Consider the following 27906-nt stretch of genomic DNA (forward strand, 5'->3'; position numbering starts at 1 on the left):
AGTTAAAACTATGTAACTTTATCAATTGACTGGTACCTACGAAACATGGGTTAAGGGGTTGAAAATATAAATATAGATTTAAAATTAAAATAAATTTATTTTCTATAATACAGAAAACTTGTGTCACGGTAAATATTTTTTTGATTTTTGATTTGAAATAAATTTTTGATTTGATTTTGTTTTGGTGTTCGTGGTCGCACTCGTGGAAACAGCTCAACCGTTTTAATGAAACATTTTTGTATTAATGGTATGTAAGAGATTAATTAGGTGTTATGGTATGTTTACCCTCGAACTCCATCTTCTGATTGTAATAGCAATTTGAGTGCGTTTGTCTAGTTTGACAGAATAACATTTGCTTGGTTGATCAGTATTTTTATGAAAATTGGTACTGTGTCCAAAGTTTAAAGGTGTCTTTGTAAAAATTAAAAATTGATTCTTTCCTAAACGCCACTCGTAGTTATCTATTTTCGTTGCAGGCAGCAACTGTAATTGTCCTTAATAAAAAACTAACATAGTAAAAAATCTACAACAAACGAGAAATCTAAGCAATAATTTTAAATAAAACCGTTCTTCTAAGCAAGTAAGAACATACAACCTTGAGTGGAGCTTACTTTGAATTAAATATGACTCCCGATGTGGGACCGCGATTGCGTGCCGTTGCCAACTAAATTAAACTTTAAACAATGGTAAACCTAACTATGTATTTTACTTTCAGCTCTGTTTTCTATCCAACGATAATTTAGCTCTACAACCCTTATAATAAGGCAGGAGTAAATAGGCATTAGAACCTACGCCCGTCGCTCTCCGAATAGAAGGCTCCGGTCCGGGCACCTGCAACTTTTCAGATAAGTGCATATTAAGAAATTAATTATCACCTTTTTCAAACGGCGAAGGTAAATCATTGTGAGGAAACCATTACTGAGAACTATCTCAATTCTCTACGTGTGTGAAGTCTGCCAACTCGCACCAGCGTGGTGGATTATTAGCCTAACCCCTCACATTCGGAGAGGAGACCCTTGCTCAACAGTGAGCCGATTATAGACTAATGATGATGGTAAAATATACATTTTCCAGGCAAAAGTTCCTCAAATAGGACCCCATCATTGCTTTCCTTAGGCGTGATTTTATTCATTGTTAAAAATCCAGAGAACTGCCGCCCGTATGCTTACTTTCGCCATCAAGTAGCATGGCTATGTTGGACATGTCATGCACAAGAAATGTCAGGCATATGAGGCTTAACACATTATGGGAAATGTTTCTACCATGCCTTGCGAGATGTAACTCGTTTGAAGACGATGGCTTTTTGTCTTTGCCTCGTCGGCTGAATGAGCTTTTGAACTTAATGAGCTTTTTTTTTGATTTGAAAATCGCTATTAAGAGCGATCTCTTCCAGACAACCACTGTAGAACTGTGGAACCACTGTGGAACTGTGTGAGCATTGTTACAAGCCTTGAAGAGATGGAAAAATTGTTCTTTAACTACTTTTATCAATAAAGTAGAGCTTTGAATGCATAGTTTTTGCAGTTTTGTTGAAAAAAATGTTCAAAATAAACATTCAGGTATTACTAAAGAGGCCGAGAGTGGGGAGAAGGGGGGTAGTGAAAAAGTAAACCGGCAACATTCAACAACGACGCCCCCGGGAGCCGACGATAATGCCCGGAGATTGTCTGAATAATCCGGGAACGGCGGGCCGCTTGGATTGGACAGTGCGGCGGTTCCAAATTACTTTTAAATGTATGAACGCGCATTGGATGCTTTTTTTTTCTTTTTCATCAATATTTTAACAAAGTTTTTTTTTGAGGACAAGATAGCGCTTAACTGCGATGTAACAGGTTCACTGTCAAACATTATGGAATGAATCTTGAAAAAATCGTGAATGTGTAGGTTTAGAAGAAAAATTGTGTTTCTTGACACAAAAAAAATATTAAACAGCTATCTAACGATAAATCCTACACTATGATATAAAAATATTCCTGCTATATGAGTGTGTGTGGGAGAGGGGGTGATTTTTTTTAGTTTTCTCAAAATTTAATTTTACGACTTTGTAGACATTTTTAATGTTCATATTGTTAAATTACAGCTTTCTAGTAGTAATAGTCGCTAAACCGCGGAGAGACGGACAGACGAACGGATGGACGACTACGACTACTAAAACTATATGGATACCTTGTGAATTACGGAACCCTAAAAATAGTCCCTGGATCCTGGACTATGTTTGACTTTAGGTATACCTATTATGACTTGGCAACTTCGTTCGTAACACTCCCGATGGTACGCGCGGGCCGGGGGGCGTGTAGCGACGAATGGAAACACCACGACTGATGCACCTCACTTCTCCACACGCACGTTTTTACAACCGCGCAGTCTTTCCCCCCGTCGCCTGCATATCATGGGAGTGCTAACTTGCCAGACTATAGCTAATGTCAAACATAGTCCGGGATTCGGTACCGTTTGACACCGATTAATTCGTTGCAACCCTAAAGTGTAATAATACCCTATACTAATATTATAAACGCGAAAGTTTGTCTGTATGTATGTTTGTTACTCTTTAACGCCGCTACTACTGAGGTGATTTGGCTGAAATTTGGAATGGAAATAGATTTTACTCTGGATTAACACATAGGCTACTTTCATCCCGGAAATATTCATGGATACCGCGGGTTTGTGAAAAACTGAATTCCACGCGAACGAAGTCGCGGGTGTCCGCTAGAGAAAAATATTTCATGGCGCAATATCTTCTATAGAGGGTAATAACGATAGCTTTGGCCAAAAACTTGGTACCTACCAGACTCACACTAAGGCACATAAATATTAAAATCACCCGAGAAATCGAACCCGGGACCTCTCGTATAATAATATTGCATAAACAATTGCACCAGAAAGGTTATCAAAAATGTTATGCAATATTCAACCTGCTCTATGTCCCGGAATATTATTACCATAAAGTTTTTGTAAGTACCCACATCTGAATACGATTTGTTGCGAAGATTAAAGTAGCGGCTCATGTATACAAAATGTACAGTTTTGTTATTTATTACTCTATTGCCAACCCTAGGGCTTCATGCAATTATTTCAAAAGATTTTATTTATCTACACTAATACTCAGACCAATTATTGTATAGGACCTGCCTCGCTAGACGTTACTTTTCTGTCAAAGTATATGATCAACGATCTAATGTGATTATAGAAACTGTCTCTATAGTGTCGATGTTAAATAGTTGTAATCGTGTTCGTCGGTTAAAAAGCTCCGTAAAAATATCTTTTTGTGTAATTGAATTGTGTAAAAAACGGGAAAAAACTTCTAGTTTAGTATAAGATTTATAAAAAATCTAAGCTCGTTTTCTTCAGAAAATGACAGACAATTTTGTTCGTGACTATGAGTGCGATACAGGTCCTTCTATAATTGGTCTGAGACACTAATATTATAAAGAGCGAAAATTTTTTGTATACATATATGTTTAAATCAAATAGAATCCGAAAGTTCTATAATTACTTAATTTTTTTACTAATGGAAAGCTACATTATTTGCATGTAACATGATCTATATTTCATCCCGTATTCCCACATATTCGTGAACACCGCGAGTTAAACAGCGGGGCGTCCACTAGTAATCATTACTTTAATTTGGCTGACGCTCTTCCGCGCGTCTCAATGTACCTACTATAATTTATTAGTTATTTGATTACGTTTATACCTGTTTAAGTATACCACTAGATTTTTTTTAGCTAAGCAGCAATATCGAAGAGTAGAGTTCCTAGTAAATTATTCTATTTTAATTATCCCTCACCCTAGTAAGACGAGATATGCGGTTTAGACCCACAACACCACTTTATAATATTATATATATTGCTCGTGATAATGCGTAAATTGACAACACTGCTCCATACATAGAGTGAACGCGTAAATCATTACGCACCTACAGTTAAATGGCCAACATTTTATTACTTGGCTGCTTTCCAAAATAAGCCTTTCTGAAAAAAAAACCACTAACGGCACTAATCCAACTATAGCAAAAAAAATTGAAATGGGCCAAAAAACAAGCTCCGGACAACCGGAACGGACAATTTTCCTTATGGTTTTAATTAAGCCGGCACTAACCTGCCGCCATTTTTGCAGTCCCGCACCGCTCGTGCAGATTGATTAAAAGTCTATGGCCCATGCTTTATAGCGCGTGCCCATTGAGGCACACGGCACGGGAATTGTAATTCTCTATACATAGGTACTTATTATAATATTCTAGCGGATGCTCGCGCTTAATCCGGCCCTACGTCTAATAAGCTACGTCCCTGCCAAATTTCATATTTCTACATCAAGTGGTTTTGCATTTAGATAATAAGATTTTTTTTATTGAATTATAAAATTGGTTACAACTACGTTATAAATACTCAACGGCAACTGCATTATAAAAGAATACATGGGATTGCACCTTCTTGATATAACCACAGTGTTTAGTTCAATGAATATATTTTTCAACTCAATAAAAAATGCACGAGGTTATTGCTATCGCCGCGTTGGCCGCTTTTAAATTTACATGTTTTTAATAAATTGTGTAAGAAATAGTAGTCTGTGACGGATCTCGTGTTGGATTCAGTGTGTTCGTGGCGTTCGAGCCGTCCACATCCCTTGTTGTGTAATTCTTTATGGGTTACTTGAGATAGGCGAGGAGAGTGACTTGAGTGGAAAGGGGCAGTGTTTGATATCAGTCAAAGGATCCTTTAACCCTACACTCATCGTTCACAAGTGGTTTGTTAATTAAGTTACAGTTTGGTTTGTTAATTAAGTTGTCTTGACAAGTGTTGTGAATCATAACGTTTGATCGACATTAGTTTTCTTATATTTGTAATCACTTTTGAGTCCTATTATATTATATTTTAAAGTGTATACCTGTGTATTACCTTTTATGATTGCAATACCATGTTGTAGACATAGAGTTTTGAAGTACCTATAAGGCAATTCAATAATAATTTTATTTACTAAGAGACGAAACACATCCATAAACATTATAAAACAAATTTCTTCGACTTGTGTGTATACCTGTCTTATCACGATTAACTTGAAAACTACTGAACAGGTTTTTAAACGAATTTCACCAATAGATAGAATGATTCATGAGGAAGGTTCAAGTATATAATTTTTAGAAATGTGATGTGATCCGCAAGCGTGAATGCAAACATTAACGCTAGCAAAATCGAGACTTTGTCCATTTTGAGGTTTTTAGCATCGACCTGGAAACACATTCGTACGTAAAACATTTAAAAACAAACAATCGTACGTTTTCAAATACAATTATATTATTTTTGATAATAAGTAAACAACGCAATACAATGGAAACGCGCATAACCCTTGTACGGCTCAAGTGGCAACTAATTTATGGTTGAGGTGGGCCCCGGACCGATAGTTACGGCCGGACGCTAATTCTGACGGACACGTTGAAAGTTCGCTCTAACATGCCACTCGCAGTTCGGCTTGTCAATTACATACTACTCATCTATGTGTATTAGAATGTACGTATAGAAGCACGTTTTTGTGTAAATATGTAGGAAAGGAGATTGCAATAGATAGTTATCCAAAGCCTTGTTGTAGATTAGCAAGACGTCGAGTTTTTTTACTATTATTAAAATAAATAAAATAAGCCTATAATGCTGTAATACATTCTAGTTTAGTAATTAATTATTTGAACTACTGATTATTATTAAAACCAGTTTTCTATTAAACAGCTTGTCCTTCGACAAAAGCCTTTCTCTAAGGCTTTCCATTGTTTTCTGTCCTTGGCGATCTTCCACTCTGGACAGGCCTAACCTTTTCATGTCATACTCCCAACGTTTTTTTATTAACCGAGTACGAAAAGGAGGAGATATAATTTCGACGCGTTTCTTTTTTTTTAATGTTGGTTACATCATAACTTCGTCCTTTATTAACCAGTTTTGAAAGAGTATATTTTCAGATTGTTCCCATTTTCATGAAAATCGGTTTAGTGTTTTTGTGTTAAAGCCAATATAACTGAAATACGTCTTTGAAGTCGGGTCCTTATTTATGTTGAAAAGATTATTATTTTATGTTGTTATTTTATTCTACGCATAGCTATTTTTTAACCGACTTCCAAAAAGGAGGAGGTTCTACGTTCGGCTGTATTTTTTTTTTTTTTTATGTATGTCCAGCGATAATTCCGTCAATTATGGACCGATTTTGAAAATTCTTTTTTGTTTTGTAGGGTTTACTTCCAGGGTGGTCCCATTTTTTTCATGTCAGGATCTGATGATGGCATCCTGGAGAAATTGAGGGGAACTTTCGAAAGTTGTAGAAACGGCTAGTACTTTTGTTAGTGTTTCCATAAGGTATTTTAAACCACTACAACTTTATGAAGGTCTGGAGTTGGTCTGATGATGGAGCCGAAGCATAGAGGATGGAACTCGTCAAGGATTTACAGCAGTCACCTTTTGTTTGGGCTTGATTAATTTGTATTGATGAGTACTTTCCACCTATATGGGTTGTGACTGTATTAAGGGTCTGGTGATGAAGACGAGGGACAGTGAAGAGAACTCCTCGACGGTTCACAGTAGCTACCTTGTGTTTGGACTTGATAAATTTGTATTGATGAGAACTTTCCACCTAGATGGATTGCGACTGTATTAAGGGTCTGGTGATGAAGACGAAGCACAGTGAAGAGAACTCCTCGACGGCTCACAGTAGCTACCTTGTGTTTGGACTTGATAATTTTGTATTGATAAGAACTTTTCACTTAGATAGGTTGTGACCGTACACACGCAGTGGGTATGCTAACACTAAAAATAAAAAAATAATAACTTCTTACCTATGTGCTACCTTCTGATCAGTTTGAAGGCGGTGCCAATCCAGTGTTTTAATTAAAGCCGTTTCTGAAACAACTACAGAAATTACGTAATTTAAACGGCTTGAATTGAAACATCACTGGCTTGGCACCGCCTTCAAACTGATCAGAAGGTAGCACATAGGTAAGAAGTTATTTTTTGCTTTTTAGTTTAGGTTAATTTTTTAGTTGGAAGTCGGTTGAATTTTTTTTATTAAAATTTTTATTAATTATACAGTTTTACGGCTTAGTCTAACATTATGAAATTAATATCATTATAATATTTAAATTAATTATAAAATGTAAATAGTTTACTTTAATCTGAGTTTAAATAATAAAGCTAAAGATAGAATCTTTAGGTTTAGTCAAATCAGTATCCTATAAACGAAAAACTGTAATCATGACATTGAAGAATTATTATCAGCAAATAACAGACAATGTTTATAATAACATATAGATAGTTTAGTATATTTATAGTTTGTTAGATGGAACTCGTAGGCCCTCGTAACATGGGAGGATTTGTTAGTCTTCAACCCATATTTGGCTCACTGCTGAGCTCGAGTCTCCTCTCAAAATGAAAGGGGTTAGGCTAATAGTGGCCATTCTGGCCCAATTAGGATTGGCAGACTTCACACACGCAGAGAATTAAGAAAATTCTCAGGTTTCCTCACGATGTTTTCCTTCACCGAATTGAGACACGTGATATTTAATTTCTTAAAATGCTCACAACTGAAATGTTGGAGGAGATGGATGCCCCGGACAGGATTCGAAACCACACGCTACGTAATCGGAGGCAGAGGTCATAACCACTGGGCTATCACGACGTATAAGGTAAATATACACTACTAGATAGTTTAGCTTGCTAGGTTTAGGAATTTGGATTTATTGGCATAGGTATTTAGGTAGGTAGATAGGCAGAAGTGAACATGATTAAAAGAAACAATAGCTACCGAATAATTTCATGTATCTCATCAGCCATCCTCTGCGCCAAGTAGTTCCTGTTCTCAGCCGCGTCTTCAATACCTTTGCCTCCTGCAATATTATAAATGGACGTTTGAAATAGCAGTAAGATTTTTTAGTAGTATTTTTTTATTGGTTATTATTGATTATTATATTAATTTACATAACTGTTGTTAGTGTTAAATTTTGAAATACATATTTATCATACAATACATAGATGTCAAGGAGACGCGTGACTTTTGTGTTTTTTATATGAGTTGCACCGGCTTTAATTTGTAAAGACTCTCTCTGGGTACTCTGTGTCTTGTTTGGAATTCCAAACACAAAGGTCTCCAGTCGCCTGCATCCAGCATTCAGCTCCTGGCTCTTCGAACTATGTACTCGAAACTTCATAATTATAAAATGTTTTTCCACCCACTTCCCTGGTGAGGGAGGGTTGTAAATACCCTTCAGCTGCTCACCGTTGGCCTCGGCGAGGATGTGTATGTATATCTTCATGGCGCAGATGAGCACGGGCGCCAGACGCTTGACGCTCTCCAGGCAGCGCGCCAGCGTCTCCGCGTGCGGCGGGTGCGTCAGCTCCGACGCGCGCGCCGCCACCTGGCGGACAAAGTCAACATATGTTATATGTATAAGAACTCTAAATCAGCTAGAGAATAAAACAAAATGAATCCGGCTCGAAGGACCAGTTGTACGTTGTCTTACGTCATTGTACTCAGAGGATATAATTGTATTAAAATTAGGATAGGATATTGTCTTAGAATTAATTTTTAATTTGTTGTTCACAACGACTGGCTTACCTCCCTGGCGGCTTTGGAGAGCGCGGGTGAAATGTCTCGCAGGAACTGCACCAAGTCCTCCATCGTGTCTATGACCTCGGCCACTCCGAGGTAATCCAGAACCTGAAAGTAGACATTATTTTTGGAAACAAATTACGTTTAATAATTTAAGGTAAGCAAGTAAAAGAGCACAAGGGGAGACATTACTTTTGAAAAGCATGTATAAGTAAAACTTATCAAAGTCAGTCTAAAAGACAAAATTGGAGAGAAAGTTTGGGAGGGATGGAGTGTGACAAAAGGAGAAGGTAGATCGTGTGAAAGAAGATATGTGTATAAAGAACATAAATGACTGAAAGAGAATGGCTGCTGTGTCAACAACACTTAGCGTAGAATAAGGACTGGGATAAACTTTATTTAACTTTTAGACAGAATTTCTTGTCAGTTTTTCTCAGAAAAATTAAAATTACCTTCTTGCATTCTTTGACTATTTTCCTCACTTCCGACTCATCGAAACAGAGTAGCAACGCTGATGTCCCTTGGAGGATTCCACGGGAGCCTTCAATGAGCTTTTTCCTAAAAAACAAATTATAATCATTAAAAAACTAATTATGTATTACGAATGCCTTGCGTGCTCTTTGCGTTACATTTAGCGATCTGTAATGCCGTTTTATAACTCAAAAATAAGAAGATAAGATTGATAACAATTCGTAAATAACACTGTCCAGTTGGTAGTAGTAGAGTAGACAGAACCCATTTTATGACCCCATACAGTTAAATGGCTAGATTCAGCATGAGATTGACTGTAATTGCCAAAATGTTTGTATGCTAAAACGGCTAAGACTTTCGTACAAGCATGCATCATAATAAAAGATGCAGTTGAGAACGTATATGCTTTGATGCCGTGATTTCAAAATACCCAAGTAAGAGGCATTCCAGGCCGGAGCGCTTTACCTGGCAGGGCCGGAGTACGGGTCAGCCCTCAGCATGTCGGAGGCCTGCTGCAGCAAGGTGGCCGCGCCCTCCACCCTGCGCAGAGCACCCGGCATGTCTGTGCGGAGGACTACATCGTCTGATGATTCTATGGTTTCATGTCCAACCTAGAAACCAAATAATTAATGTTGTATTATCAGTCATGTTATGGGTTATATCAGAGTCTTACTCCATAGGCCTTTTGTAGCGACTTCCAAACATCACGATCCTAAGCCGCCTGCATCCAGCGAATCCCTGCAACTCGCTTGATGTCGTCAAGCCACCTGTTGAAGGGTCGACCACTGCACTTTCCAATGCGTGACTTTGATTCTTCTGCGGATCTCACGCAGTCGCACAGAAGTCTACTTTATCTAATTTTATAGCAAACGCGACTTGGACTTTTAGCTGATGCATATACTGTTATCGCCGCGTTGCAACGACTTGCGGTACGGACGACTTCAGTGTGCTCGTGGCGTTCGAGCCGTCCACATCTCTTGTTGTGTAATTCTTTATGGGTTACTTGGGATAGGCGGAGAGAGTGACTTGAGTGAAAAAGGGGAGTGTTTGTTAAGAGTCAAAGGATCCTTTAACCCTACACACAACGTTCACATTCTCTGCCATTCTAGGGTCTTATTTTGGTTACAGTTTGATTTATTAATTAAGTTGTCCTGACAAATGTTGTGAATCATAACCTTTGTTCGACGTTAGTTTTCTTATTTTTGTTATCTTTTCTGAGTCTGCTAAAAATACCTAATCTAAAATGTCATTACCTTGACCAAGTTGTTGACGGCGAGCGACACGGCCTGAACCGGCCGCGCCAAGTCGGGCATCGCGTTGCCATCTTCAGCTTCCTCGTGCAGTATCACCAGGCGCGATACCTGGAACACAATCACATCATCATCATCATCATCATCACCATCATCATCATCATCATCATCATTATCATTATCATCATCATCATCATCATCATCATTGCTGTGACGAGGACACTAATATCTTAATTTTTTTGGGTATTCACAGCGTATATTCAAAGGATAAAACCGGTACTAACGGTAGGCGTCGACAGGCATCGTACGCATCGTATCAAACGGATTTTAGTATTCTTTGTATAGAAAGTCCAATCATCGTGCGGTTCGCATCGAACAAATTGCATCACTTACCGTAAAATTAAAAGTACGTTTGGCTCCGCTGTTTTTTATATTATCTATACTAATATTATTAAACTAAAGAGTTTGTTTGTTTGTTTGTTTGAACGCGATAATCTCAGGAACTACTGGTCCGATTTGGAAAATTCTTTCAGTGTTAGATAGCCCACCTAGCGAGGAAGGCTCTATATTATCTCCGTATTCCTACGGGAATGGGAACCACGCGGCGTCAGCTAGTTTTACATAATATTATTAGTAAGAAATAGCGGAGTCTGTTTTCGTTGTTTTCATAGAATAGGCTCAGAAACTACTGAACCGATTTGAAAAATTCCTTCACTGTTGGAAAGCTACATTTCCCTGGGTACTATAGGCTATATTTTATCCCTGTATTCTTACGGGGACGGGTACTGCGCGGGTGAAACCGACTGGCGTCTGCAAGTTTTACCGTTTTTGAATGTCATTTGTTTATTTTTTTTTTAATTTCAACTTTTTAATAAATAAACTATTTCCGAACGAGTGGGTGAAAAATTTTAATATGCAACTCCTAATCCCACGCGTGACCATGTATATACAATATATTATAAAGCAGATAACAGTTATAAATAACGCCATAAATCAAAATCCTTAATAGGATAGCTGCATGCTAATGACTGGTGTAATGACCTTGTTATCACTAAGTGCTTCTTAGACTGACCACTTAATACAGGAGCGAGATCCCGCCGTGACGTGCTAAGGGTTTTGGGCAGGGTAAGCATTTAAGCTATGCATCAAATATTATCATTTATAGGGTAGTTGCATGCTAATGATTTGTGTAGATGACATTGTTCTCACTAAGTGCTTCTTAGTCTGGCCACTTAATACAGGAGCGAAATCCTATCGTGGCGTGCTAAGGGTATTGAGTAGGGTAAGCATTACGCTATTAATCGAATATTGAAAAAATACTTAAAATACTAATGTATAGCTGAATAGTTAGTTTGTTTGGTTAACACGCTAATTTCATAAACTGGTTAGAATTGAAAAATATTTATGTGCAGACCATTTATCGAGGAAGCTAGAGGCTGTATTACGCTACGATCAATAGGAGTTTAGTTTAGTTTTGTATCCAACTCGCACTTGACCAGTTTTAAATTTGACTTTATTCAACATCCGCGAAGTCGCGTGTTATACATAAGCCCGTGTATCAAGTATTAAGAACGTGTCACTGCATTAAACAAGGTTCTAATAAATTCAGGTTAATTTCTCAATCTGTGTCACTCACTTTAACCATTCCTTTGATAAGGAATGAATTATAATTAAAAATGTTTAAGACCCCTGTCACATGTTTAGACGACAGAACATAAAGCTAAAGCTACGCTTAAGCGGGTAAACTTTCTTGTTTTTTTATTTTACGACGACGAAAAATATTTCAGAATACAGATCAGTTATATGGAACCCATATTACCGCCAAGGGATTGTAGATGTCGTCTAGAAATCGAAAGGGGTGTGGATTTTCATCCTCCTCCTAACAAGTTAGCCCGCTTCCATCTTAGATTGCAACACTTACCATCAGGTGAGATTGTAGCCAAGGGTTAAAATATAGACAACTAGCGGACGCCCGCGACTTCGTCCGCGTAAAATTAGTTTTTTTAGAAATCCCTCGGAAACCATGGATTTTTCCGGGATGAAAAGTAGCCTATGTGTTAATCCAGAATAAAATCTATTTCCATTCCAAATTTCATCCAAATCGCTTTCGCGATCCAATCGCAGCGTAAAGGAGGATCAAACATACACACACACAAACTTTCGTCTTTAAAATATTAGTGTGATAGCGGTCATGCATTCGCTTTCGCTTTTACTTATGTACACATCTTCCCTACCCCTACCTTACCCTACTCCCTACCTGAACCTACCCAACCCTACTGTGCCCCTACTTTTCCCTTACCCTACCGCTAACCCTAACCCTACCCTACCCCTGCCTTACCTCTACCCTACCCTTACCCTACCCCTACCTTACCCGTACCCTACCCGTACTCTACCCTACCCGTACCATACCCTACTCGTACCCTACCCCTTCCCTACCCTACCTCTATCCTACCCTTCCCTATCGTACCCCTACCTCTACCCTACCCCTACACTACCCCTACCCTACCCTACTCGTACCCTACACCTTCCCTACCTTACCCCTACCCTTCCCCTACCTTTAGCAAAACCGGTCCTGCCCTTTGAGCGTGTGAACTAATTAACATACTATAAAGGGCAAATCTTATCGCCATTATATCCTTGTGGTTATTAAATAATTTATTTTGATAAGGATTTAAGTTAAGTAGCATAAATAATGACGCAAACCTAAGTATATAAAATTAATAATTTTTAAAACACAAAAGGTACTATATCTGCTAATATATAGAAGATAGATATATGGCGTCGCGGACTTTTTTGTAGAACTTTAAAAGATACATAAAGCCTCCATACATTAATTTCAATTTTACACAATGGTTAAGGCAGCGCATGCGAATAAGTCTGCTTAAGAGGATTTTCGGTCCGACCTGTATGACAAAAACTGTGATAACTCGGCGAATATATATCATACTAATATATAATATAGCCTATAGCACTCCCCGATAATGTAGCATTCTACTGGTGAAAGAATTTTTGAAATCGGACCGGTAGTTCCAAAGATTACCCCATTTAAAAAATGTGACAAACTTACAAACTTACAAACTTTACCTCTTTATAATATTAGTATAGAAGTATAGATATACATAATGATCCGTGATAGCCCAGTGGATATGACCTGTACCTCCGATACCGGAGGGTGTGGGTTCTAATCCGGTCCGGGGCAAGCATCTCCAACTTTTCCGAGAGGAGACTCGAGCTCAGCAGTGAGCCAAATATGGGTTGATAACGAACGATACATTGAGAGTTCCATATATTAGATGTGCTTAGAAGTAAAGAATAAAAATAAAAAATTTTAATAAAAAAAATACAACCGACTTCAAAACCTAAAAACGTACCCACTAAACTAAAAAGCGAAAAATAACATCATAATATTATGTTCTACCTGCTGATCGATATGAAGGCGGTGCTAAGCCGGTGATGTATTAATTCAAGCCATGTTATAGATTTAGATTTTGCAGACAGTGTTGTTTCATGTGGTCCTGTCTGAAATGGCTTAAATTAAGACAACACCGGCTAACCACCGCCTTCATACCGATCAGCAGGTAGAACATAATATTATGATGTTATTTTTCGCTTTTTAGTTTAGTGGGTACGTTTTTAGGTTTTGAAGTCGGTTGTATTTTTTTTATTAAAATTTTTATTATTTTTCCATTTTTAGTGTAAAATTTCATCTCAAACGAATACACCAGACCCCTAATGACAGTCACAACCCATCTTGGTACAAAATTCTCAGCAATACAAATTAATCAAGCCCAAGCACAAGGTAGCTACCGTAAACCGTTAAGGGGTTCCCTTAAATGACCTTGGTCTTCATCATCAGACCCGTAATAACAGACACAACTCATCTAGGTAGAAAGTTCTCAGCAATACGAATTAATCAAGGCCAAACACAAGGTAGTTACTGTAAACTGTTAAGGAGTTCCCTTAATTGTCCTTGGTCTTCATCACCAAACCCCTAAATGACAGTCACCACCTATCTATGTGGAAAGTTCTCATTAATAGAAATTAATCAAGCCCAAACACAAGGTAACTGCTGCAAATCGCCGAGGAGTTCCCTCGTCAGTTTTATGGCTCCATCATCAGATCGATTTTAAACCTTCATGAAATTGTAGTGCTTAAAAGTACTAAATGGAAAAATTTACGAACACACTAGACACCCATATAATTTTCGAAAGTTCCCCTCAATTTCTCCAAGATTCCATCATCAGATCTTGACATGATGGCAATGGGACCAAATGGGGACTATACCGTTTCAAACAAAAAAAAAATTTTTGAAATCGGTCCAGGCGTCTTTGAGTAATCGGTGTACATACATAAAAAAAAAAAAAAAAAAAAAAAATACCGACCGAATTGAGAACCTCCTCCTTTTTGAAGTCGGTTAAAAATTTTAATAAAAAAAATTCAACCGACTTCCAACTCAAAAAATAACTAAAAAGCAAAAAATAACATCCTACCTATGTGCTACCTTCTGATCAGTTTAAAGGCGGTGCCAAGCCAGTGTCGTGTTTTAATTAAAGCTGAAATTTTGTAGTTTAAACGTATTTAATTAAAACATCACTGGCTTGGCACCGCCTTCAAACTGATCAGAAGGTAGCACATAGGTAGAATGTTATTTTTTGCTTTTTAGTTAAAGTTATTTTTTGAGTTGGAAGTCGGTTGAATTTTTTTTATTAAAATTTTTATTTAGTAAGTACTTACTATACGGCATACGGTACTAATATTAATAAAAAGGAGGAAATATTTGTTTTTTTTAAATAGAATAGGCTATGAAACTACAGAAACGATTTGAAAAAATCTTTCTCCATTAGAATCCTACAATATGCAATGAATATAGGCTATATTTTATCCCCGTATTCGCACTTCGGAAACCACGCGGTTGAAACCGCGAGGCGTCTGTTACTTATTATGGTAGAAGTACCAAGCAGAAGAACCAAAGTCACCGACATAGCTCAACGAGTCGCTTAGCTGAAGTGGCAATGGACGGGGCACATAGTTCGAAGAACCGATGGACAATGGGATCCCAAGGTGCTGGAATGGCGACCCTGCACTAGAAAGCGCAGTGTTGGTCGACCCACCACCAGATGGACTGACCACATCAAATGAGTCCCAGGGATTCGCTGGATGTAGGCGGCTCAGGATCGTTATGTTTGGAAGTCCCTACAAAAGGCCGATGTCCTGCATTGGACGTCCATTGGCTGATACTCGTATGCTGATGATGAAGTATCAAGTGATATACACAAATTCATCATATGAGCCGTGATAGCCCAGTGGATATGACCTCTGCCTTCGATTTCGGAGGGTGTGGGTTCGAATCCTGTCCGGGGCATGCACCTCCAACATTTCAGTTGTGTGCATTTTAAGGAATTAAATATCACGTATCTCAAACGGTGAAGGAAAACATCGTGAGGAAACCTGCGTACGAGAGAATTTTCTCAATGGGGATGATGACTAGGTTTGAATTTATTGATTTTTATGATACATTCGGGTAAATAGGGTCAATGTTAACTAATTTATACATAAAAAGCAAAGATTGTCTGGATATTTGCAAAATAAATGAGATTATAAAATTTCAAAAACTATTAAAAATATTTTATCGTAATTAGATGAAAATTCATACAGTTTTAGCTTCCTTACATTAAATGTGACATTTTTTAATATATGAACTATAAGCATAAACGCACAAATAACAAAGATATTAGTAATTTTGTTTGAACGCGCATACAAATCTAACGATCATGACATTGCCTATGACGTCATTATTTCGAGCCATTTTGTATGGGGCGTTTTTCAGGGATCCGCGGCAGCGCCGCAAATCTGACTCTTTAAATCCCTGTAGCTCCGAAAGTAATGGTCTCAGATACCCTGTTACTTTTACAAAATTGCTTAACTATTAGTATACTCTTAATTTATATACAATTTAAAAAACTGTCATCATCCCTATTCTCTGCGTGTGTGAAGTCTGCCAATCCGCATTGGGCCAGCGTGGCGGACTATTGGCCTAACCCCCTCATCCTGAGACGAGACTCGAGCTCAGCAGTGAACCGAATATGGGTTGATAACATCAAACCCCGATGGTTGACTATTATTATTATTCCAATAGTTGTTTCAGTTATCACATGCTTTTCATCCTTTACACTCTAAAGGGATTTCTGGATGAAACAAAACAGATGAACTCTGTATGACGTCACTCGTACTGCATTGTTTTCCGGAGAACAAGATTGTATGTGAAGTATGGCGGGGTAAAAAACAACATCGCAATACAACTAATATTTTTCTGCTCTCCACATGATTCTTAGGCTTTGAGCTATGAAAAAGGCGGTTATCACAATAGTAAGCGAGATTATCATAACAATGTTTAGTAGTAGTAAAACCTCAAACTGATTTGCTAGTCCAGTGATTTCGGATACTTTCCGGAAAGTTCGCATAAACATCGACTTTCGCTAACGGTCGCGATATTGTACGTTCACTTTAAAATTCTTTATCTCGGTAATTATTTAACGTAAGTTTAGAAATAATTCTTTCACGAGTATTTTTTGTTTTCAACGGAGAATACAGAAAGCTAACATTTAAAAATAGTTAACATTATTCATTACCATCTGATAATGAATGTAACATGATCAATCTAAACCCGCCAACCCGCCAACCCGCATTGGATCATCGTGGTGGGTCTAAACTACATAATATCCTGAAGGAGGAGGTAAATCTGGACTTATAGTGGGCTTTTGAGAGCTTAATCTGCGAGTAGTAGCATGCATCAGGTCTTTAACTAGGGTAGGCATTATACGCAAAAATTCCTCCTCCAATTCATAATAATTATTATTAATCCTCAGGGTATGCAAAGTATTTATGCATCTATGAAGTGCACGCCGCAGAATGAGAGGTCTTGTTCTCGAAACACTACCACCATAATTATTTCTGCCATCAAATAGCTTTGCCTAGCAGTTTATCTATGATGTCTGTCTTATTGGTCTCAAGAGCAGATAGATATATTGTCCAGTTTAGGCTCAAAACGGCTAGAACGCAAAGCTGTAAAGTTAGTGTATTAAAAATCAGTATATATCTCCCGGTGTTAATACAAGAACACGAAGCCTAACACCTATGCTTCAAGTAGATAGGCGCAAGGATTTCAAGTGGGTCACCACCTTTTTAGACAAATTTTGTAAAGTAAAAAAATAATTCAACTTTTAAGACACTGCTATGATTTAGAGGATTTTGATTTTTGCATAAATTCAACGTCAATCAATATCAAAGCCCAGGCTTATCCGTCTACTATTTACTGGCATATCGGGTACCCAGAGAAAAGTCATTTCTTCGACAGAATAGAAATTTACTCCGAAAATATTAATTTCAGAACCTCGAACATTTTTAATTATATATCGTTTAAGAATTATACGACAGCCTTTATACACCAAAACGCTATTTTAGTAGCCCCATCCAAAGATCCGGCAACTATTAAGGTGTATTCATTTGTCACGTCAGCGGATCATTTAGTTGATATTTTACAGATGTCGCCAACCCTGAGCCACAGTAGATATATTACAAGCAGTAGTCGGACTTCATACTAAAGGTCGAAACGCGAGCTATACCTACGCAGCTCGTACGTGGGGTGATCGTGGGGTGAAGACCGTTGCGACTGTGCCGCGGTGACGAACGCAGTGTATTGGATTTTTTAATTATGACGACTAGGAAAAAAGTTATTATTTTTATAAAGTTTGATTAATATTTTGTATTCTAAAGGCATAATTTAATAAATATATATATAAATAAATGCTTAAATGATAAAATTGTGTAAATAGGTAAATGACGTAAACGTTAATATAATATTATTAAATAATTATTTATTAACTTCTTCATTTAGGTTGTTTTCTTTGATTATTATGTAATACATAGATTTAAATTTTATGACATGTATGTTTTGTATACCTGTATTTTAAGGTAATAAAGAAGTTACGTAAAGAAGTTGTTTGAATTTAACAACATTATTGTGTTGCTCATACTTTAATGTATTTGAATAAAAAAAGTAAAGAGCCAGCTGATATCAATATACCTATCCAGATTTTTTTATTAAACTACTAGCGAACCCGGTCAATCTCAATTTGTTTTTTGTAGTTCCTTCCCTACATGCCAAGTCAGGGTCAATTTTTTATCGTCTATTCTATAGTGTGGGGGTATCGTTATCGGTATTTTTGTACATTACATAAGGGGTTAAAGTGCTAACATAATCTACGGAACCCTACACTGCGCGTGGCCCGACACGCACTTGACCGATTTTTTATTATTTGGTCACCTAGTGTGGTGGTAATAGATAGATGGCATCACCAAAATAAATATATGAAGGTCCTTCAAGATCATTGATTAGTATCAGCCTTATTTAAATCTACCAATCAAAAAACAACACGCATTTTATTGATCACTTCCTATTTTACTACAATTTACAAAGTATTTTATTTGTTTATTTAAAAAAAAGTATATTTACAATCACATAACTAAATGGAAACACAAAGTTGGCAAATGTAATTAAAATGCTGGAGGCAGGCAGCCCTATCACATGTTTACGGAGCGCGCGACTGTAGGTATTTATTTCAAAAATATGGCCGAGTTATTATACTGCTTGTAATATATCTACTGTGCCTGAGCGATTACCGTGCGGACCTGCGTCCGTCCAATCGACTGAGTGGACGCGTGAATCATATTTCAAGTGTTGATGATATCTGTATTCGAGTGTTAAGGGTTTATGTTTGCGAAAAAATGTTTACCTCCCCTTTGTTAATCTGCTTCTTCCGTTGTGTTTCAGGATGAAATTGGACGCCTAATTAAGGAGAGAGTCAGCTGTAAGTAACATTTTGTTCGATAGTATATACAATAAATATAATCAGTAGGTATTTAGTCTGGTAATGAAGTATGAAACCTGCGAATATTCGTTAAAGTGAATAGTGATAGTAAAGCTTAAAAACCGTGAGATATTGTAAATCTGAAAATAAGAGATCCATAAAGCGAACATTTTCTAAATAAAACATTATGTAGGTACCTATTTGCTTTAAAAACTCTGACTCATTATTGTTTAATATTGTTGAAAATAGGATTTCATCTGGCTTCTAAAACATAAATAGGTAGGTACATCATCGCTATAGGAAGGCTACGAATCGTAGTAGGTACTTTTTAGTAAAAATTATGAGTGTACAATATTGAAAAAAAATATGGGGTATTTTCAAGACAAAGTACCACCTACAATCAACCTAAAATCTCTCTTTGATTTTTCAAACAGTTAATGATTTGTAAATTAAATTTAATAACGGCTTTTTGCCAATTCTCAGATTTTATAACAACAATAATCATAAAAGTTTAAGTGTTCTTTAAATCTTCGTAGAGCCTCCTCTTTATACATACGTTACCTATACTCGTTAAACTGTTAAAACAGTTAATAAAAGTTTTTTTTATTGATATTTAAAAGTAAAAAATGAAGTGTGTTAAAACCTAATTGTCGTTCTATATAAAATAAAAATAGCTTTGGTTGTCTCGGAAGCTATACAAACGATTGTAAACGCAAAACGCGAAACAAGAATTCGCCTTTCATCACCGACAAAATGGTTTCAAAACACAATCAACGAAAAGTAAAAGGTTTTTCAACAAAAACATCGCCGGGTCCGCTTACACAGAAAACAGTCGAAGGATCGCTCGGAGACAGTAACAGTTGCGTTTTGTCTGGGGTTAGGGGTTAACCTATCGTTTTATTTACATGCAAAACGGGGTTAGGAAAAAATGAAGCTGTTGTCTAAACACGAATTTGAATGGCAAAGGTATTGTTGGGGCTCATTTTGTTTGAAAATGGAAGGTATCTATTATATTTGGTTTAGTTACACTTAATTTATTAATTAGCTGAAACGTTCTGCCTTATTAGGAACTAGCTGACGCCGCGGCGTTTCACCCGCGTGGTTCCCGTTCCCGTAGGAATACGGGGATAATATATAAGCCTTCCTCGATAAATGAGCTATCTAACACTGAAAAAATTTTTCAAATCGGACGTAGTGTCTGAGATTAGCGCGTTCAATCAAACAAACAAAACAATAGATTTCTTTACACAAATAAAAAATACTTACATTACTTTCAAAATAAATACTTCAATTTAAAATTTATTAATAGCCCATATTCAGCTCACTGTTGAGCACGAATCTCCCCTCAGAATGTGAGGGGTTAGACCAAATAGTCCACCACTCTGGCCCAATGCGGATTGGCAGACTTCACACACGCAGAGAATTGAGAAAATTTTCTGTGATACTTAATTTCTGAAAATGCACATAACTGAAAAGTTGGAAGTGCATGCCCCTGACTGAATTCGAACCTACACTATCCGAAATCTTTGGCAGAGATCATATCCACTGGGCTATTACTGCTTACTGAATAATTACTCAGTCGAAATTGAGATCCAAACCAGAATTAGTACGGAAAGGGAAAATTCTCATCCCACACAAAAACGGTGCTGTGAAGTTGCTAGTTCCGCTGTGTCATCACTTCGGTATAAATACCTATTTCAGTTGTATTATTTCTTCCCTGTTTTTCTTGCGTTTTTGCCTTTTTGTTTTGCATTTTACCAATATCGGAGTTATTTCGAAGTGGCACAGGTTGTTTGTATCGTAGTAGGTAACATTATTTTGACTCCAATTTATAAGCATAACTAGCTGGCGCCGCGCGGTTTCGCACGTGTGATTCCCGCTCCCGTAGTAATATAGGGGATAATATATAGCCTATATCCTTTCTCGATAAATGGGCGGCGCCGCAGGCCGCACTGCCGCCGCAGGCCGCACAACCACCGCAACGCACCGTGTGTACCCGCTCTAATAGACAACGAAAATAGTTCCTTTTATAGTGTAAATCATTACGAGGTCCATTTTTGTTTTTTTTTTTTTTTTTCTTATTTATACGAAAACCCATCATAGCCCATAGCTGTATCTAAGCCATAGAATAAGCGCTTTGCGCCATCTCTTGTCAGTTGAGGGAACTTTTAATATTGTTACCAGTAAAAATATGTTTGTGGTTTCATTATTGTATTGTTACTATTTTTAATTTATGCCATCTTCGTTGTAAAATAATGAGAATTTATTCATATTAATTAAAGTAATAACGTGTCTGTTAATTTAAATAAGTATTCTTTAATCTTGCAATACTGATTTGACATCGTTTTGACATTAACATTTTTTGTTTTGAGTTTGACAATTGACAGTAGTACAGTTTGACAGTTGGTAAACACGAGCGGAAAAGTAACCTAAAAGTTTCGGTAAAATTAATATAATAACAGTATTATAACTAAAAGTATACGTATTTTCTATTTAATTCTATTTTATTTAGAGTGCATTGTGGGTAGTGTAACTTGATAAATTATTTTGTGTTCATATTAGATAACATTTTTATTTATTAATGTGTGATATTTATTCACGCACTTATTTAATTAATAATTTTATGTCCCTGGATATATATTTATGGTATTTATTAGTTACACAAATAACTTTAAATGTATCGTATGTCTAAAACATAAATCTTTAAAGCTAATTTACTACTACAATCACAATTTAAACTATTTTCATGACTAAATATATATTTAATATTATTATTTTTAATAGAAACTTTTTGAATAAACTGGTATCATTAACTGAAAAGAGATTCCATTTTCGAATTCCTTTCAAAATGGCTAACTTGGGTGAGAAAACAAAAAGTGATTTGAATTTGGAACACACTCCAGTGAAAAAACCCAAAGTGGATATGGAGATAGATAGTGATGTTAAAACTAGATCTGTGGCTACAATGTGTGGGGCTTGGAGACCTGAGGAACAGGATGGTGGTTTGATCTTTGTTTTCAAAGAGCGAGTGGCCTGTTTGAGCCCGGACCCAACCAAGGAGTGCGACTTTCCAGAGAACATTGAAGACTTCTGGGAGGGGAGCCTTGTAAACGTCGATGTTATTCAGGTGAATATTTATTTTGCATAAACATTACGTTTAAAAATATAATTGAAAAAAAAAATAAGAACTAACTATAAGTTTTGATTTAATAAATTAAATTCAGCGCCATCTAGTTTTCCATGATTGTACTTGATAGTTACTGTAGGTTGTGTTGGTGTGTGACCATTTGTGGTTCAAGCTATGCGCCAGTATCAGAAAATCTCCGCTAGATGTCGTTAGTTGTTACGGTTCTAGAAGTTTAATACAACTTAAATAGATGGCAGTGTTTTTAACCAAATATTTGAAGAGCAATATTTTTTTTAAAAACTACATTTTTTTTGTATGATAGGGACTTTTATTCTGATAAAAAAGTCACCTTATATTATTAAAAAGGTAAGTAAGTAGGTACTGGGTTTGAGTCCTTGAGTCGGAATTATCGGGACTTTCTTTCTTCCAAGATATTTTTGGTACTTAACAGCTTAGCATTTGTTTTTCGGTGGTGTTTTACTCTTTTACTTGAATATTGATTGTACTAAATATTGTAAACCGTAACGTACCGGTACGTTGGTCAATATCGTGCAATTCATACATGCATTAAAGGACTGTATATCCTAAGAAATGTTTTGTTAATGCTAATCCTACGCAGATTTTACCAGTTATGTTAATTTATGTTATTAGTGCATACCCTGATCGACAATCTATTGCACGCCACTCACGTTGGCCTAAAGTTTAGCGGATCATGAAGTCCCAGTACCGACTCTTTGGGTTACGAAGTATCTTTTAAGAACTTCTAATATCTTTGACGGCCTCCGTGGCGCAGTTGTATACGCGGTTGATTTACATAACGGAGGTCCTGGGTTCGATCCCCGGCTGGGCCGATTGAAGTTATCTTAATTGGTTCAGGTCTGGCTTGTGGGAGGCTTCGGCCCTGGCTAGTTACCACCCTACCGGCAAAGGCGTACCGCCAAGCGATTTAGCGTTGCGGTATGATGTTGTCTAGAAACCGAAAGGGGTGTGGATTTTCAACTTCTTCCTAATAAGTTAGTTCGCTTCTATACTAATTGACGGGGGTTAAAGCGAGTCGCAGGGATTCACTCCATGCAGGTGGCTCAGTATCGTGATGTTTGGAAGTCCTTACAAAAGGCCTATGTCCTGCAGTGGACGTTCATCTCATCGTCATGGCTGATATAATGATGATGATGAGGTAAGTATCAAAAAAGAGTGTAAACATACTTAGGGTAAGGAGGATAGGTATACTTACGTTTTACCTACCATTTCTAAGTAATCCGATGTAACGCTAAAAGCCTGCTGTGACTCTACGGGGGTTCACCACTTAATAGAAAAGTATAATACCCAAGTAGACGTAGGTACCTATCTACTACCTAACATATTTGTGTTTACTATAGTTAATGAAAGGACATGTCCCAATTTTGTATGAACACTGGGCCTTTATTCGGTACTTATACGGTACTAGCGGACGCCCTCGACTTCGTCCGCGTAAAAATCGACGTTAACTTTCAACCCCTATACCTTACCCCTATTCTATCCTACCCTACCCCTACCCTTAGCAAAATCGGTCCAGCCCTTTGAGCGTGGTGCGATGACCAAGGGAAATGGGACTTCTATGCCAAAGAGTCTAATAAAGAGTCAAAGTTTGTGTGGTTGTAGGAGGTAATCTCTGGATCTACTGAACCGATTTGTAAAATTCTTTTACCATTAGAAAGCTACGTTATTTGCGAGTGTCATAGGCTATGTTTGATCACCATATTCATACCGGAATGGGAACTACGTAACTGAAACCTCGGAGCTACATACAGCGGCATTTCTGCGTCTTTTAGAAATTTTGTATTATCTCTGAAAGTATGTAACTAATTAACATACTGTAAAGGGCAAATCTTATCTCTATAATATACTTGTGATGATTAAATAATTTATTTTGATAAGGATTTAAGTTTAGTTGTATAAATTATGACGTAAACCTACGTATATAAAATTAATAATTTTTAAAACACGAAAGGTACTATATCTGCTAATATATAGAAGATAGATATATGGTGTCGCGGACTTTTTTGTAGAACTTATAAAGGTACATAAAGCTCCCATACATTGATTTTCATTTTACACAATGATTAAGGCAGCGCATGGGAATAAGTTTGTTTAATAGGAGTTTCGGTCCTACGTGTATGACAAAAACTGTGATAACTCTGCTAATATATACGATACCAATATAATATAGCCTATAGAGATATATAGAGTATAGATTTATACGGTATTTTTGTGTATTATAGAAGAGATTAGTGCTAAATTAATCTACGGAACCCTACACTGCGCGTGGCTCGACACGCACTTGGCAATTTTTTTTAAAACTTTATTTTTATTGTTTAATTAGCGAGGTATCAGAGCGAATACATAAACTATGTATGCGAATACATATACTCCATAGTGATGTTTTATTTATTTGTTTTCAAAAGTGGTTGTAATGAGAGTGGATTATGCCGGTATCACACGCCCGCCATTGCATCTGTGGAGCTGACCCTAATCCGTCATTAATTTCATATTCAGTGGGATCCTGAATGTTTTTGGTTTCGTGGTTTCATTTATAAAACAAGCTAAGTCGGGTTTAGGTGGGCCTTTGCGAATAAAATAAAACTTTGTTTACTGGTAGGGACGCAGTATGCTTTTATCTTACAGCTTTTGGAGAAAGAAACGGTTATAGTTTCATCATCAAAACATATGTCGATGAATAATGTACTTTAAATGCATTCTGTTTTTGTTTTAAATGTAATTTCTTATTGTTAATTCCCATTATTATTGTTATATTTACATTTTTTTTTAATTCTTTTAGTATTTTTTTTTTAGTGGTAGGTAGATTTAGTTTTTGTTTCTTTTTTTTTAATGGTAAATTAAGAATTGTATTAAAATAAACGCATGTAAGTGGGGTGTACAATGTAGCATATTACTTTTTTAATGCATGTTATGTTTAATTAGTCATAAGTTTTTTGTATACAACGTTGGCTTCCGAATAAATAAATAAAAAATCATTATCAATTATTCGGCTCACTATTGAGTACGAGCCCCCTCTCAGAATGCAAAAGCAAGATTGATATTTTTTAATGTTAATGTTTTATTAACATTAAAAATATATATTAATAAAACATTCCTCTTTGTTTTGTATTTATTTATTACAAAAGTAATGCCATGTAATAGATATTTGTTAGAAGTTTATTGAAGTCCTTTACTCGTCGGTAAAATGTAGGCACGAAAGTATCTACTCCAGAAACCAGCGCGCCGTACAAACTTTAATTAGCCCTCGCCTTAATAACTAGAACTACCTTTTTATTTATTTAAAAAAACAAATATGAAATGAAAATATTACGTTACAAATAAATCTCCATTTAGTTACGTAGGTACTCTTTATGTTTAAATAATGTTGGTATATATAGGTAAAATAGAAATTGTAGAATCTCGAAATGCCTTCATCTTCATTATTCATCATCATCATCATCATCATATCAGCCGATGGACGTCCACTGCAGGACATAGGCCTTTTGTAGGGACTTCCAAACATCACGATACTGAGCCACCTGCATCCAGCGAATCCTTGCGATTCGCTTGATGTCGTCAGTCCATCTGGTGGGGGGTTGACCAACAATGCGCTTTCTAGTGCGGGGTCACCATTCCAGTACTTTGGGACCCCAACGACCATCGGCTCTTCGAACTATGCGAGGAGGCAGCATTACTAGTGGTGTAGCATGCGCATTTATAAGACGGAGGTTCTGGGTTTCATTCCCGGTTGGGCCGATTGAGGATTTCTTAATTGGTCCAGGTCTGGCTGGTAAGAGGCTAGCTACCCTACCGGCAAAGACGTACCGCCAAGCAATGTAGTTCCGGTACGATGTCGTGTTAAAACCGAAAGGGGTGTGGATTTTATATTTCTCATAACGAGATAGCACGCTACCATCATAGATTGCAACATCACTTACCATCAGGTGAGATTGTACGGGCGGACACTTTATATACTCGTTATTCATGATCTTCATCATCATCATCATCATCATTAACATACGATGGATGTCCTCTGCTGGACATAGGACCCACAAACAAAACGGTCTCGAGCCGCCAGCATCCAGCGGCTACCTGCAACCCGCTTGATGTCCTCGGTCCACCTAGCCTATAATACTAAGGTAAGGTAAGGTACTATTACTATAGTACCTTACCATTAGGTATTAAAAAAAAACACATCAAAGATCACAAAGTGACGAATGCCGAAGTTCTGCGACGCGTCAACTTTTGCAGACCGTCAAAACGAGAAAAGTCGTGTAGCTAGGGCACGACATGAGAGATACGAGCTTCTACAGCTCATCTTGATGGGAAAGGTTGCTGGTAGAAGAGGCATTGGTCGCAGGAAGAAGTCTTGGCTGAGAAACATCAGAGAGTGGACCGGGATCGCGAGCACAATTATTTCGCCTCGTCAAGGATAGAGACGAGTTCAAGAAACTGACTGCCAACCTTCGCTAGTCGGAGAGGCACCCTAAGAAGAAGAAGAGCAAGATTAAAAGAAAAAAAAAATGTATAATTATCTGTGTGAAATTGTGCATAACCCCTTTCATTTACCTACAAACTTTTACACATTTAAAAATTTATGCTTTGACGTTGCAGCTATCATCAAAAATATTTTCCCTCCCAGTGTTTCGTATTCCCCCATATACATTTCTATTCATAGAAACAAAGGTACAGATTCATCCGCGCTTTTGAACTGTATACGACTGACCGATGGATTTGAGCTAGTATTTTTTTTTTAATTTGTAATACACGCGCAAAACATGCGGGATTTAAAGGTGAAAGCAAAAAGCATAGTTTGAAATCCGAATTCCGTGAGTATTTCGGATTGGGTGTGTAAAAGCTTTTTGTGTGTTCAGCCGATGGGATTATCTATCTGGAACATGTGTACTCGGTGTAATAATCCTACCAATGGAGTGCTTGTTTCTAATGTATGTCAAAGGTTTCGTTAATGGTTATATTAATTGATTATAAATACACGGCTAAAACTCAAGTGATATTAGGTTGGAGTATACCCGACTAGCTTCAGCATGGAAACTTTCATTATCACATGAAACAAACTTGGAACAAGATAGCGTTAGTTCAGTTTGCTTACAAGATGACGATTCTAATGAAGATGACATTAATAAACCGTCGGAGAGTGTGACGGAACCTTCACTCCCCACCACTCAACCCCTCTCCCAGCGCGCGATTTGAGCATCTTGTTAACTCAATGACGTGGGTTTTAATTTTATTTAATTATTTCTTTTTATTTAGTTACATTTATTTACTTATTTAGATTTTATGATGCGGGGTACAAAAGTGGACCAAAAATGGACCATTTTTATTTTTATCTTTCTTTCCTTTCTTTAGCCTGGCAGTTAAATGTAGGTTTTGCTTGAAATATCGTCCTTTTCAAAGTTGGTTTTAAATCTAAATACGGAGAGATCAAAATCAAAATCAAAATCAAAAATCATTTATTTCAAGTAGGCTCAGTTTACAAGCACTTTTGACACGTCAGTTGACTATTTGTAAAGATTTTACCACCGGCTCGGAAGGCAGGTTCTGCTGAGAAGATACCGGCAAGAAACTCAACAGT

General features: G+C 37.0%; 2 protein-coding genes across 3 annotated transcripts in view; one reads left to right on the forward strand and one right to left on the reverse strand.

The window, feature by feature from the left end:
- Positions 1-7750: 7750 nt before the first annotated feature.
- LOC112056882 (vinculin-like) lies at positions 7751-11946 on the reverse strand. Its single transcript, XM_024097371.1, has 7 exons — positions 11938-11946; positions 10305-10412; positions 9517-9662; positions 9033-9138; positions 8587-8688; positions 8248-8386; positions 7751-7858 (listed from the first exon to the last, which is right to left on the reverse strand). The coding sequence occupies exons 1-7, from the start codon at positions 11944-11946 to the stop codon at positions 7773-7775; spliced, it is 696 nt and encodes a 231-aa protein (XP_023953139.1). The 3' UTR covers positions 7751-7772.
- Positions 11947-21545: 9599 nt separating this feature from the next.
- LOC112048897 (pseudouridylate synthase RPUSD2) overlaps positions 21546-27906 on the forward strand; it is a 505733-nt gene continuing 499372 nt past the window's right edge. Inside the window, exons 1-2 of one of the 2 annotated variants that reach the window (XM_052891150.1) lie at positions 21546-21609; positions 21953-22295. In XM_052891150.1, coding sequence (XP_052747110.1) covers positions 22017-22295 — 279 coding nt within the window. In that variant the 5' untranslated portion in view covers positions 21546-21609; positions 21953-22016. Of the gene's footprint in view, positions 21610-21861; positions 22296-27906 lie in introns of those variants that run through there. The other variant, XM_052891149.1, reaches the window with a different exon arrangement.

Source organism: Bicyclus anynana, chromosome 3 (genome assembly GCF_947172395.1).
Source record: "Bicyclus anynana chromosome 3, ilBicAnyn1.1, whole genome shotgun sequence".
Taxonomy (NCBI): domain Eukaryota; kingdom Metazoa; phylum Arthropoda; class Insecta; order Lepidoptera; family Nymphalidae; genus Bicyclus; species Bicyclus anynana.

What these genes read in the sequence shown, in the direction of transcription:
- LOC112056882 (XM_024097371.1), bottom strand. An exon ending in TCTCCAAAGCCGCCAGGGAG is followed by an intron (nt 8,387 to 8,586) that starts GTAAGCCAGTCG and finishes TTTGTCCGCCAG; the next exon opens with GTGGCGGCGCGCGCGTCGGA. An exon ending in CATCCTCGCCGAGGCCAACG is followed by an intron (nt 7,859 to 8,247) that starts GTGAGCAGCTGA and finishes ATAATATTGCAG; the next exon opens with GAGGCAAAGGTATTGAAGAC.